The sequence below is a fragment of the Fulmarus glacialis genome, unplaced genomic scaffold (assembly GCF_000690835.1).
Source record: "Fulmarus glacialis isolate BGI_N327 unplaced genomic scaffold, ASM69083v1 scaffold29555, whole genome shotgun sequence".
Taxonomy (NCBI): Eukaryota; Metazoa; Chordata; class Aves; order Procellariiformes; family Procellariidae; genus Fulmarus; species Fulmarus glacialis.
This window is the reverse complement of record NW_009215404.1, coordinates 1-14,090: the sequence shown is the minus strand read 5'-3', so window position 1 is coordinate 14,090 and position 14,090 is coordinate 1. Positions and strand designations below refer to the sequence as shown.

The 14,090-nt window shown below is 43.6% G+C and overlaps 1 protein-coding gene across 2 annotated transcripts; it reads left to right on the top strand.

Annotated features, from left to right (window-relative positions):
* The first annotated feature begins 518 nt into the window (after positions 1-518).
* On the top strand, positions 519-13,202 carry MYOT (myotilin). 2 transcript variants are annotated; one of them, XM_009578935.1, is made up of 10 exons: positions 519-565; positions 1,155-1,769; positions 3,899-4,049; positions 6,544-6,645; positions 8,697-8,746; positions 9,312-9,444; positions 10,579-10,786; positions 11,263-11,428; positions 11,956-12,089; positions 12,603-13,202. In XM_009578935.1, the coding sequence occupies exons 2-10, from the start codon at positions 1,333-1,335 to the stop codon at positions 12,773-12,775; spliced, it is 1,554 nt and encodes a 517-aa protein (XP_009577230.1). In that variant the 5' UTR covers positions 519-565; positions 1,155-1,332; the 3' UTR covers positions 12,776-13,202. The 2 variants fall into 2 exon arrangements, with proteins under 2 accessions (XP_009577230.1, XP_009577229.1); XM_009578934.1 differs by lacking the exon at positions 519-565 and having other exon boundaries at positions 1,165-1,769; positions 8,703-8,746.
* The last annotated feature ends 888 nt before the right edge of the window (positions 13,203-14,090 follow it).

Here is a 14,090-nt window from a genome sequence, read left to right as displayed (position 1 = left end):
TACTAGAAAACCTCTGTTTATGTACAGTTAATTTACAACTAATATTGATAATTACCTTTAGGAAATGAAAGCTTTGAATCTAAAAAGATAGCGATGTCTTCAGTTGATCTCCCCCCACGGGAATTTATGACCCCGTGGAGCCCTTCTTCGGGCGCTCCGATGAGAGGAATACAATATACTGTGTATATATAGCAGCGAAACAGCTGATCTCAGTGGGGCAAGATTACAATTTTTTCCAGCACATGTAACTGTGTGGATTTATATATTCTCTTTTTTTTATTAGTAGCTTTACATTTATTTGGGGGGGTTATTTATTTATCCTGGAGCTGAAGCTGTTTGTCAGTTTTAATAAACTTGCTCAATTTGCTCTAATTAAACTTTCCTCTTTTGTAAGCTGATGGAAAGCCCACTTTTAGATATCAGGGACCTGCAAAATTAATGCAGGACCTCTGAGCAGCTCAGCTTGCCCTACTTTATCCTGCAGCTATGTCATTTGGGCAATTATTAGCCCTAACAGCAAATCTCAAACGGAGAAGCACAGTCCTTGGCATTCTAATCCCAAATCTGAATTGGATATAAAAAGCTCTGAGTTCAAAAACCGTAAGAGAAGAAATCAGGATACTTGGTTTCAAATAAGCCTTTAGTTTTAGGCTTAAAAGAAAGTGGAACTTGTTTCATGCTTCCCTATGGTGTAAGGAATTTCTTGGCACAAATAGCCAATTCTCTGAGTAATAGTACATTTAGTATTTTGACAGGGCACAAAACTGCAGGATCCAGATATCTTCAGTTAAGACGATATGTGGCAAATTACCTTGCTTAGCAGTAATATCTATGGTTATCTGTAGACTTAGGCAGGTGGTGGGTCATCTCAATAAACCAATTGCTATTTCTTTTAGAATTTACTGGGCTCTTGCAGACAAGATAGCCGTGATGAGCACTGCACCTGAGTCAGATAGAGTGCGTGACTTGTTATTGTAATCCAAAATGTTCATACAGTTCTGGAATAGTTCTAATCAATCCTAAATCTCTTTATTTTAAGCTCAAGCTTTAATTGTCAGTTGCCTGAACTTCATACTCTTTGGATTGCTAATGACTGATCACGACACATATTTTTGTGATTCAAATGGTGATGTACAATTTATTCTATCTGTATTGTCTTCCTTAAGGGAAAATCCACACCAAGAAAGCCTCTATTCTGCAAGGCAAGGGTTCCATTCTATCCAGGAGCCCAGCCAAGAAAGCTTTCGTGGCCTACCACCTAGTTTTTACCAGCCACCTGTCCAAAGCCAATTATCACCAACAAAAACCCGGGACAGCCGTGAAACCTCTCCTATGAGTGTCCCTAATTTCCCATCCGTTTCCTCTATGTGCCAACCAACCATGTTTAACTACGAACGTCCAAAACATTTTATCCAGTCTAAGAATATGTGTCAAGGGCAACAGCAGCCTCCGGGACCTGCAGCCTCTACCGAGTCAAGCAGACAAATCAAACAGTCCTCCATCCTAATACAGCCTCGTAACCCAAGTGGGCAGAAATTCTCCTCCTCGTCATCGCTGAGCTCTTCAATCACGCTCTCCTCGCCTTCCTGTAGTGCCCCTAAGGAATCCACATATCCCGTCACACCTGCATCTGCGCAGTCTCCTGCTAGCTCATCATCCGGGCAACGGCTTATATCCATGCCTAACCAACCCCCCGCAGCATTCCTGTGCTCAGTCCTACCCTCGCAGCCCGACTATAACAGCCAAACTCCTTCTCCTATGGAACCTCAGTAAGTATATACAGGCTTCTAACCTCCCCTTGCTTTCCTCTGGCCTGGCCTCTTCCATGCACTAACCATCCCACATCCAACCGTCCGGTGAAACGCCAGCTCGGCCGAAGCCAATGGTACAACTCCCATTGACTTCTGGTGTTCGAGGCAGGGCTTTACCTGCACTGGGTTAGGAGGCTGAGCACTTGCCCTTGGGGTCTGTGTGGGAGAGATGGGTATCCACCGGGAATTAAAGTGCCAGAAGTCACGTCACAGGCTGCTCTGCAGGTTTTCTGGGGTAGGTTGAACAGTTTAGTTTGATTTGATGGAAATCTCTTGTTTAAGGGTATCCAGAACAGCAGATGGACACCCATCTCACATGAATTTCTCTAAACAAACATGGCTTATGAATGGGGGGCAGGGAGGAAGGCAGTAGTATTTCCCACATACAAACAACTTTAAGATTCCTAGTAAGTCTCAGCAGTATTTTCAGGTTCCACATCATGATGTGACTCTACACTCACCTACAATACAGTTTTCATTAATCATATGTGCTAACAGAAAGGCAGCCACTTGAAAATTTTACCCCTTCAGACCAAAGACCAAATTCTTTCCTGAATATGTATTATATCATTTTGCCTTTGGGCTGCAATCCAAGTATCTCCCAAGGTCAGTGAGATCTCAAAGGGAGCTGGGTCTTGCCTTCTCACCAACTTGTATTCCTGCCAATATTAGCTGGAGGTCCTGGGGAAAGTCAGCGTAGAATATGCAATAAACACGCAACCGAGGATATTAGAAAGGTGACAGGGGCAGGGGCGTCCTGCTGGCTTGGATATAAATTCAGGTTTAAGTGTCAGTTTGTATTCAGGAAATCTGACTGTTTCTGGGGTTTTTTTGAATCGCAGCACTGCGGGAAGCAGAAAGGTAAGACAGAGTGGGCTGGCTGGGGCACTCAGGAGTGTTTCTTAAAAGTACTGCAGGAGTGTGGGGGGGTTAGGTACGCATCTGGAGTAACTGCTGGGTTTTGTGTATGTAGTGTGGGCTTGTTTGTTTTCATAGCAAAGGGCTTTGGTGCCTCACTATGCTTTTCATATAAGCTGCTCTTAAAGGCAACATCCTGTGAGTTGAGGAATTATTTTCCTAATCATCCTACAAATGGGCAAACGGGGAATGAGACATATTAATCTGTTGGGCAAATTATTAAAGTTTGTAAGTTATAACTTGGGCAAGTTATTAAGTCCAAGCAGTGCTGGGAATACGTACCAGAATTATAACCCTTCTACCCTATTCTAATCAGCAGAACAAATTCACAAGCGACAGGAGGAGGAGGATTTTGAATAGAAATAATTGCTGAACACAACTGCAGCGTACCCGCTGTATGTAACAAAACGGGTTAGATCCTGTCAGCAGTGCTGTGACCTCTAGTAGACCTTCGCAACCCGATTTGAGGGATGCTCCTCTTTTCCTAGCACCTTTCAGAACTAAGTCTACTATCTAACTCCAAGATTTTATTGTGTCTCTTGACTATGGATTACAAGATCAGGCTATGTGATGGGTTGTAGCAAGGGCTCTTAAACACCGAGCCGAGCTTGGGGTACGCTTGGCTATTGAACATCTGGACAGAAATGCTATACGAAGTAACTTTCTGGGGTCAAGAAGAAGAGGACAACTAATAAGCTATTTATTCATACCTAATCAACTAGTTTGTGACTTTGCTGTGGATTTGCAGCACCCAGGGCCTTTTAAACAATTGAAATTGTAGAGGAATGCAGTTTTTGAGGGAGAACTTGCTCCTGGACAGACTCACATTGCTCAGCGGAGTTCGTGGCTCCCTCAAAACACTGCTAGCCTTACTGCACACACCCGAGTCAGGGCAGGGGCCACTGCAGGATGCAGGGATGCTGAACAGCCACCCACAGCAAACTGCTGTGAGTGCTGTGGGAGGACACTTGGCTAGATCATGATGCTTCCCCTTAAGTTTTTGATACTCAATTATGTCACCTAGCCTATCTCCCAAATGCTTTATGGGTTCATCTGAACCACAGTCTCTAGGTAGCAGGTTCACATTTTTGTGTGTATTCTATGAAGCTGTAGCAAACAGTCAAGCAGGCCTACAGGAATAACTTTGTTTTCTCTTCCTGCACGGGTAGTTACTCACAACCAATGTATAACAAACAAGCTAGCATCAACTCTCTGCAGAAGACATCAGACCAAGAAATTCGAGGAACAAAAGAGGCCCTCATTCAGGACTTGGAAAAGAAACTCCGATGCAAAGACAACCTTCTCCAGAATGGCAACCAGGTAAGGGAAATTTGCTGATTAAATAACCAGTTTGCTCCGACTCTCGGTAGTGCAAGCAGGGATGCAGAGACTAGTTCTAGTGCTCCAGAGGCTGGAGCCTCCAAACGGAGCTAAAAGCAGAAGGAAATGCAGGAGCAACACTGCCCAAACACCTTTACTCAGAACCTCAGCAGATCCCAGCAAGAATTCTTTGAGCCATTTCTGACCAGAATATTCTTTCAGTGTGAGGTGGCTGAATTTTTCCATTAGAAATGTAAAAAAACATCTCTTCCAACAGCGACTCCATTTTTAATCATGGCTCAGGGCTGGTGTAAAAGGTGTGGTTCTGAAAGATTTACATCCAACCTCTTTGTTTCCCAACACCCTCTTCACCGTTATTTTTGCTATTAGAATGCAAATAGCTGTACTAATGGGCCAGGTTCAGCTCAGCCCTGAGAAGACCCTTCCCAGTAGAGGAGCAGCACATGGTTAGTGCATGATGAAAGCATGTGTGGCAAGAGATGGTTGCTGTAAGTCTATCTGTAGGCATCTACTGTGGCAACTGAATGTCTGCATCTCCTGTGACTTCAGTAAGGGATGCACTGACTTCTGAAAGCCATCTGATGCAGCAAGATGGCTTTGAGCTCCTATTGCCTTCCCCTCTTATCCTATCATCTTAGCCAGCACACACCATTCAAGCTGTCTTTGAATTTCTGCAATCAAATTAATAAGGCTAGGGACAGGAGTAAGGTACATACACACAGGAGAAAGGTACCTGTTTAGAGCCATGGCACAAACTTGAACTCTCTGCTGGGGATCCTGCGGAACATCACATCCACAGACAACTAGAACCCCAGGGAGAATCCCTCAGTTCTCCAGTCACAATTTCATCCTGGCTTTCAATGCTGGAGTTAATAAACCACCGCAAATCATCAGAAACTTGGAGAAGTACCAATATTTGAAAGCTCATTCTACAGACCATCACCACATGTGGTAAACATCTTTGATTTCTTTCTATATGAACAACAAAAAACCAAAGAAATTACATGAGCTTTTATCATAAAGTCTGTCTCCTCTAAGAAGGTCCCTTAGTCTCGGTACCAACTTATTTATTCTGCAAAGGGACAAAATGCAATCCCCTTTACCAAGAAATCTAAATCTGGGAGAAAAATTTGCTTACCAGTAGGGAAGCACATTACAGCAAGGTAGAGTGAGCAGGTCTCTAAGGTGGGAACCTTCCTGCTGGCTGGAGGCAGACTGGTAAAAGCCCAGTGTTTATAGTTTCCATCTTCTTTCCCCTGAAGTAGAAAGGAGTTTTTCCATTACCATCAGCGGGAACAGGTTTGTGTCATATATATAACTTTAAATATTGAAGGAAAACAAATATATTAGGTCAGATCTGACTTAATGTGTCGCTAACAGGAATGTTCTATCTGCTATAAGAAAGCTGGCCATTGCAAGCCAGCTTTTCTTCCCAGAGGAAGCCAGGCTAAAAATAAGGCTTATGCAATCGCCACTCTGTGTCCTCCTCCCCTTGTCCTCCAACAACGTCTGAACCAACTGGCCAATCTCAGCCACACTTGTTACAGCTGTAACGACCTCAGGGACATTAAGGTCTCAAAGGTTTTGCAAAAGGTCTCTCTCGCTCTCTTCTAAAGAAAAGTCCCACAAGCCTCCCCAAAGCCTTATCTACCCAGGAGTAGCCACATACATGTCCTGTAAACAGTAGAAATTCAGTCAGAGCTTGTCCTCACTTCACAAAATCCAAACCCAAGGCAAACTTTGTGGGAAGCGAAGTGTCAGGTGTTCTGGTGCTCAGGGGACTAACATACTCAGTCTCTTCTAAAGTAACCCAGCTGACAGAACTTGAATTTAGCTCTGCTCACATTTGTCCCTGTGTACTGCATCCATATCGTAGGAACTTACTGTTACATGACTGAAATGCATTCTTGCCTCCTCTCAGGACAGCACACAACATTTCATAAGGCGGTTGTTGCGCTGGCATAAGCTTCCCTTGTTCTTTCAGGGGTACTGGCGCTCCTTTCTGGCTGTGTCTGCTTCTGGTGTGGCTCTTGCTTTTTTGGGATAGGGGACGCTAGCACCCATCATGCCTCCAGCTCCTGAAGCAAATCCACAGCTGAATGACTTGGGAAGTTTTCCCAGTGCTAACAGAAAGGTACCCTGGGACTTACTCTGGCTTTTGAGATAATGCCATCAGCTACCCATAAATAATCCCAGCAGAGAAAGAGGAGGAGTGGAAGGCCACAGATGGCATTAGGGAGGCTTTGATGAACAGGCAGTTTAATCTTTTATGCATTTCAGCGCTGTATATATTGAGGCTGACTTCAGTAGGCATCACGGACTGCAAACCCTCTGGAACAGACGTGGTGTTTCTATTCAGCCGCTGCTTTCATTGACAACACCCTGAATTTGCAGCATATTAATGTGCTCTTACAAGCTGATCTGAAATAGTAAATGGACTTCTGACTAGAATTCCTCTCCGCTCTGCTTTAAGCGATTAACTTACGAAGAAAGAATGGCTCGCAGGCTGCTCGGACCAGTAAACGCTGCATCTGTCTTGGAAGCACAAAGTGAAGACAACATGCAGAACGCACAGGTAAATGGGGACCCGTCTCTAGAACAATGATTTCCTGGTGACTGTGCTGTGACCTGCTCACACCTGGGAAGGGCGGAGAGTTGGGGTTTTCTTGGTACCACTGCAGGAGAGGGAAGGGAAGGGGACAGCTCTCACTGGCAAAGCTCTGCATAGTAGGGATTTGGGGCTTTTTGGGGGGGATGGTGGCAGAGGCGGGGAATTTAAGCGCCATCCCCTTGCTGGGCCTGATCTGTAGGAATGACCTCTCCAGGGAGGAATTACAACAGCTGCGGCACAGCACATTACACCCTGCCGGTGCCAGGCTGGGAGCAGCACAGCGAGGGATACAGGTACCCATGCTCTAACAGCCCCAGTTCAGACTTGGCCAGGACAGCAAGATTTACACCTGTCGCTGTTTGGAATAAGTGACATTGACTACAAGAGGTCAGGGCCTTGGGGTGGCATCAGTTGGGTTTTAGCCCTTCCAGGGGCCTGCAGTCATTAAGAGAAGGCAGAGTAGTTATTTTAGCACATGCTGATAGACAAGAATCTATCACTACTGGCATTTTCAAAAGCATTTTAGTTGGAGACTTGCATCATTCATTGGTTATTCAGGCCAGTTAAAAGCTCTCTTTGGCACTTCTGTGACCAAAGTTAGTGGAAATGTCTGTGATGTGGCACTGGGTACCTGTGCAGCCAGAGAAAACATCTCTCCTGCTGCATGCATGCAGAGAGGCAGCAGGATGGCATACAGCTTTCAAAGTGCAGTTAGCAAAACTCTTCAATGAAAGAGACAATTAAGGTCACAGCAAGGGAGGAATATAGAATTTGAGCTATTTCTCCCCAACAATCACCTGACAACAGCAGGCAAAAAGGGAACATTATGGATTTCAGAGAGCAAGGGAAACCTCATCTTCTGCAGAGAACAAGGAAACATTCAGTCAAAACGTGATGACTGACAACTTTTCAGGGTATGTGAAACGCTGCATAAAAAGGAGCATTGGAAGGAGAGATTAGCTTACGTTTGGAAGATCTTATTCCCATTGTACAGTCTTATTTTTAAATATTGTAGTCACTGATTCATTCAGCCTCTTGATTCCTCAGGAACTTAACTACCCAGTCAGTCCATGTAATAGAGCATTAGAATTATCATCAGCAACTTCGTCACTACAGCATCATTTCACAAGACAAGTAATAATTGTATAGAACTTGTGTAAATGAGCAGATACAAGTGATTGCCTTTGGAGTCAGCATTGAGCTCAGTCCAGCAAAACCCTTATTCATGTGATGCTCCCACTGAACTAAAGACTGCTTCTGTGCTTGAAGTTTAAACCCAGGCTTAAACGTTCCACACGACTGGGCTACCAAGCACAGAACCAAGCATGGCGATGGCTCAATGCAAACATCCCAGAAATTTCCATGCAGTGTTTCCTCTATCTGACTCCATCACTAAAATGAGTCACTACTAATAAACTCTGCTTGTATTTTCCAAATATCCAAGTTCCTAGCAGGAATCAATCCTGGGTACTTTAGCAGATTTACTCATGTGATTGTGGAGTTGTCAGCAAGCTTAGCTGGTGCTGTGATCTAGAAAGAAAAATATTTTCCAGCTCAGCATGTGTTCATTGCTATTGGTACCATATTTAAGTGGGCACAATACAGTGTTCTTGCCAGCGATTCCACTTCTATTCCTGCTATAGGGAAGGACACTCCGTACTTAGCTCTGATTTTAGATACCGCCAGTAGTACTACTCCCCTCTAACAAAGGTTATCGGCTGGCCAAAAGGCTTGTGTGCCAAACAAAACTACTGCACCTACCACCTGTGCAGAGTGATGGGAAGTTGTCCCATTCTATTAATAGTACTTGTTACTGTCATGTCAAAGCCTAGGGTGAAAACAGAGCGTATTAGCTCCTGATGCAAGTTTCTTTACCTCTTGTCCCAGTGACTTCTGAAGTATTCAGTTTGCTTTTAAGCAGCAGTCAGTATACTAACTTAAAATGGCTTCTCGTTCAGTTTACAGATAAAACTTTCTCTCTAAGTTAACCCACCTCTCCTCTTCCTTTTTCCAAGCACCAGAATGCAGAAAACATCAGGCTGCAGGTTCCTACGACACATGTAAGGTAATGCATAAATTTGTGCTGCGCTACTCTTCAAGACCTTATTTCAAATGTTTCTAGACAATGTTAGTTTTACTTCACTACTTATCAATTTTTCTAAAATTCATTCACTCTGTTTCAATTAAAACACTACTATTTGTGGATGGTTGATGATGCCTATGATCTTAATCCAGTCAATTCTAAGCATAACACTAAAGGTTTAAAGACTCCACGTACCTAGGGCAAATACGCTTTGTATTCTAGAAGATACGTCTCTAGTCAAAGCAAGGTCCGACAATGTGAATGATGAAACATAGCTTGACGAAACACAGCCTACATTGCTCTTGTAAATTCTTTTGCATATTAGGCCAAAGATGAAGGTTTCATACGTTATGCTTCTGTGTTGAATTGAACAAGTTGAGCAAGATAAGCGGTTGATCAAAGTTTGTCCCTTACAGCTGAAAAACAAACCAGAACTGTAGTGTTGGATTCCTAAACGTATTGAGGGACTCTAGCTGCAATCAGTGCTTCAATGTCATTTGTGCTATGGTAACTTTTACACAATTAACTGTTTCTGTCTGCTTTTTAGGAGCAGACCATCCTCAAGAGGAGATGAACGTGGACGTGACTCAATCCAGGAAAAGTTTTTTCAGCCACGTTTTACACAAGTGCCTGAAGACGTAATAATTGAAGAGGGGCGATTCTGCAGGCTCGACTTCAAAGTAATACCAGCCTTTCATTTTCAGTCCCGTTAGGTCTGTGGGGGGTGTGGCATGAAGAGAGGTCTCTGAGCCGCAGTGTCTTGGCACATTATTAAGCCAGAGCACTAACGGCAAGTGGTGCAGGGTCTCTCCAGGCAACATAAACAAGAAATAGGAGATGGGTAAATGTTTCAGCATCTTCCCTTGGAAAATGTAAGTAGAATTAGCTGCATAAGAATATGGTTATAGCTAAATAGTGGTAAATAGGGACCACCACAGAAGACCTTCTAAACCTCATTGGGAAGAATTAATATTAAGGCCCTGCTGAAAGAAGGCATTTAGGGAGGTGACCTTGTGCTTTGCACTGGGATTCCACTGACTTCAGTGGACGCATACTGGACACATGTCCAGCAAGGCCTGTTTAGGACTAGCCTGGCTTTAATGAGTCTTCTCTGAGGTAACTGTGCCCTTGCTGGAGCAGACAGTCTGGCAAAGAAATGCCCTAATTACAAACAAACAAAATGTCAGAATGGCCTGAAGCTGCCTGGCAATTGTACCAAGCCTAGGGTAAGAAAGAACCTAGGTCTTCCACACATGCAACTTTACTGCAAAGGCTGTTTGCTGATTGTGGTTTGGCTTGGTTTTTCCTAATCGCTTCCAATCCGTTTTTCTTAAGTAAAATCTTGCCAGACTTTGGCATGACCTTTAGCCATTTTGCTGCAAATTGCTTAACTTCTGAATGTTATGGACAACCTGGAGCAAGTCTGCAGGACAGTTTATTTACATACATTATCAAAACAGTATGGATGTCAGCACTGCTGATAGTGCTAGCTGTGGGATTAAAAGGCTGAGTTCCCACCTTCGATGAACCCACAATGAATATCTTTGGCCTAATCCAAACTAACTCACAGGATGGGAACGGGTTTGCAGGAACAGCATCCACTGTCTTGTAGCTAAAGCTCATCTCTCCATGGCACCTCATGAGCCTTCCTCTCTGTGCAGCACCACATTAATATTCAAAACTAGGCAAGACTGTAAAATTCTGCAGTAGGATCATGATTTGATCATCTATTGGCGTCAAACTCCCTATAGCATTGAAGGGCTTTTTTTATCTTAAAGCTGTTTAACTCTTCACTGCTTTCCTCTCCTTCATAGGTTAGTGGGCTGCCGACTCCAGATGTGATGTGGTATCAGAATGGAAGGATGGTTCATCAAGATCAGTTCCATAAAATGATAGTGTCAGAAAAGGGATTCCACTCATTTATTTTTGAAACAGTCAAATCATCTGATGCAGGGACATATGAATGCGTGGCTGTCAACCGTGCAGGAGAATCGTCTTTCGCAGTAAAAGTGGAAGTAATTGGTAAGACTGAGAGCACTGATTAATTACGTGGCCACACATGGAAGAATCTCAGTAATCTAATGCCTTCCTCTGTGTGTTTGGGACATAAACCAATTAAGAAGCAGAGGTAGATCTCCAGATATTCAGGCTGAAACTATAACAAACACCTTGCCTTTTCCAAGACTATTTTCATACATACATCTAGGATTATGTATTTCTTCAAAGCATTCTAGCAGGATATTTAAATGTAGTGGGATGTCCAGAATTTGGGAGTTATTAATCTCCCAGAATTGATAATATATATTGATTGACTCTCCTCCTAAAGTGGATTGTGTCTACTACACCTTTATGCTCATGGGAATTGCCTGTGGGCTAAGGAGTTGCAGTAAGGAACATATGCCCTCCTGAATTTAGCATTCTGAAATCTTAAAAAACAAGCATGATATTAGCGTTCAATACTTACAGTAACTCCTTCTTATCTTTCCTCTTTAATTTAGCAAAAGAACATCACACACCTCCAACTTTCATTTTCAAGCCACAAAGCAAAAAGGTTTTTGAAGGAGATACAGCCAGACTCGAATGCCAGATCTCTGCGATCCCAACACCCCGGATTTACTGGAAAAGAAACAACGAAATGGTACAATATAATACAGACCGAATAAGGTATCCCACCAATGAGTTGGCCGTTGGCGTGTTAGAAAACAATAACCAGTATTTGTTAAGTCAAGTTTGAATTGGCTGGTTTCTAAAAGCAGCAAGCTGGAAAGCTAGATCTGCCCCTCGTTTATGACACATGTGAACTGGCCCATGTGCTGGACAGGCACAATGCTCAGAGTCTTGTTTTGAGGGCACAGAGAGAAAACTGTGACCAGATGCCACTCTGAATTCTAGCAGCAGTTACAAGGCCCACAGAGAAGCATGGCTTTAGGACTCAAAGATGCAATGCATTCATCATGGCCTGAGGCTTTGGGGCTACAGAAGGGCCTTGATGCCACCTAAATGGTACCATGATGTGAATCACTGGTGGCTCGTAACAAAATGCAGTGTTTAAGTCTAAATAGTTTGCAGTGCCCTGCAAGAATTGTTCTAGGGCTTTCTCAGCTCCTCAGCATGTAAACTGACTCTCTGATTTCAGTGTCTTCACTCCTTCCCCCTCCAAGCACTTACACGTAAATACCTTCATTTTTCAGCTTGTTACATGACAACACTGGAAGGATTTGCCTCCTGATTCATAATGCAAACAAGAAAGATGCTGGTTGGTATACCGTATCTGCTGTCAACGGAGCAGGTGTGGCCACGTGCCATGCCAGGCTGGAGGTTGCAAGTAAGTACCGCATCTCAGTGCCACAACCACAACTGAAACTGCCACCGGCATCTGTATTCACAACAGACCCCCAAGATTAAATCATAGAAGCATTTAGGTTGGAAAAGACCTTTAAGATCATAGAGTCCAACCGCAAACCTAACACTGCCATTAACCTAATAAAGCTTGGACTGCCGGCAGGATTTCTTTCCCAAGATACTGAAACTAGACAGTAAGTAACTATCTCAGAAAAACTCATCTTTGTTTAGTGCCAAGACACTATGCGATGTGTCCTTTGCACATTGTATGCATCTGCTATCTCCGCTGTTTAAAGTCTACAACTTGATTGATACCAAGAAGGAAAGTGAATATAGTCGTTCCATAAACCTCTGATGTCTGAGATATGGGCTTGTCTTAAATTCTTCCTAAGGGGTTCCTGTTTCATGTTGCAGATAAAAAGCAATTGGGTTGCTCTACCACGGGTCTTTCCACAGTCTGGAAAGCCACTGAAAGAGGCTTTTTTCTCTCTTCCAGCACATGCAAACAAGCCAGTTCCAGCCCCCAAGCAGTTACGGGTTCGACCAACTTTTAGCAAGTATTTGGCACTTAATGGAAGAGGACTGGATGTGAAACAAGCTTTCTCACCAGAAGGAGAGTTTCAGCGTTTGGCTGAGCAGTCTGGACTGTATGAAAGTGATGAACTTTAACTGGAAACAAAGAGGAAAACTCACACCTATAAGAGACAATTACAACATAGATGCAGTTAACTGGTGATTGCTCTAATTAGCAAAATACCTATCTACATATTTTTACTTTCACTCTTGCACATTCAGCTGTTCCCATTTTACCATGTTAGATTTTATTTATATGGGTTGGTGAATATAACAATTTACTGAGTATTGTATTTTAACTATAAAGCCTAAGAAAGCCGGCTAATTAGTTTTTACAAGTGTGGGTGGTTTTAGTTCCACCTGTGCTTGGTTACACACTAAAGTAGATTGGTTTGTACTGCTTCTCTAATATCACTCTTGAAGATAATGTCAGAAGTCTGTACTGTCTGAATACTAAAACCAAATAGACTAGAGTGTTTTTATGAGAATAAATTAGAGGCAAATAAAATTTTAAATATCCAACATTGGCTGTGACTCTTCCTTGATCTGTTAAAACCAGCTATGGATGTCTGGCATCAGCTGCAGCCTGGCAAAGATGGATCCTTACCCTACTAAGTCTGCCACTGGTCCCCTCCCCTTCCTCCTCTCCCCATTACTTGTCTTCTGATAGCTATGAACTATTTAGCATAAACTAGGTGCTGATACTCCCTTAACACTAAAACACACCAGTGAATATTTTTTCTCCTTGCACACTTGACCCAAAAGCTGCACTGTATAATATGAAGTGTTAAGGCTACCACCTCTTCTTACCCTTTTAATCAAGGAGTGGCTGTGACTTACCTGACTGTTAGCTCTCAACAAGCTGTTGAGTTGAATCATCCAGTTTGCATGCTGCTATTCACAGCCACCTTGCTCAAAATAATAATAAACACCACAGAACCTGATTTTGCCGAACTCCAACAAACCTAATCTCCGAAGATTTTTTCAACTGCAGCTGCTACAGGAAAATTTGTGAAGATGGAGCTTGCCCGAACTCCTCTCGAGGGGTGCACAGTAACGCTGCTGCTGGTCAGCAAACCCCACGAGCATCTTCCAGAACGGAAAAAAATGAGGTCTTGGCTTCACGCCACACTGCTGTACCATTAAATAAAACTCCCAACTCTGAACTGCACAACACTATTAAACTCCCAACAAAATCCCACAGCTCTACCACCACGCTTCCTCTCTGGGCTGCCCAAGCAACGAAATACACTAAAATAACTCCCCCCCGCTGCGCTTTTTGCGGGTTTGGGCTGACGGAACGCAGACTGACGGCCACTTCGCCCGCAGGCGGCTTCTGAAGGCGCAGCCCCCGCGGCGCGGGCAGGGGCGGTGGGTGCTGAGCAGCCGCGCCCGGTCTGGGGCGGGAGCG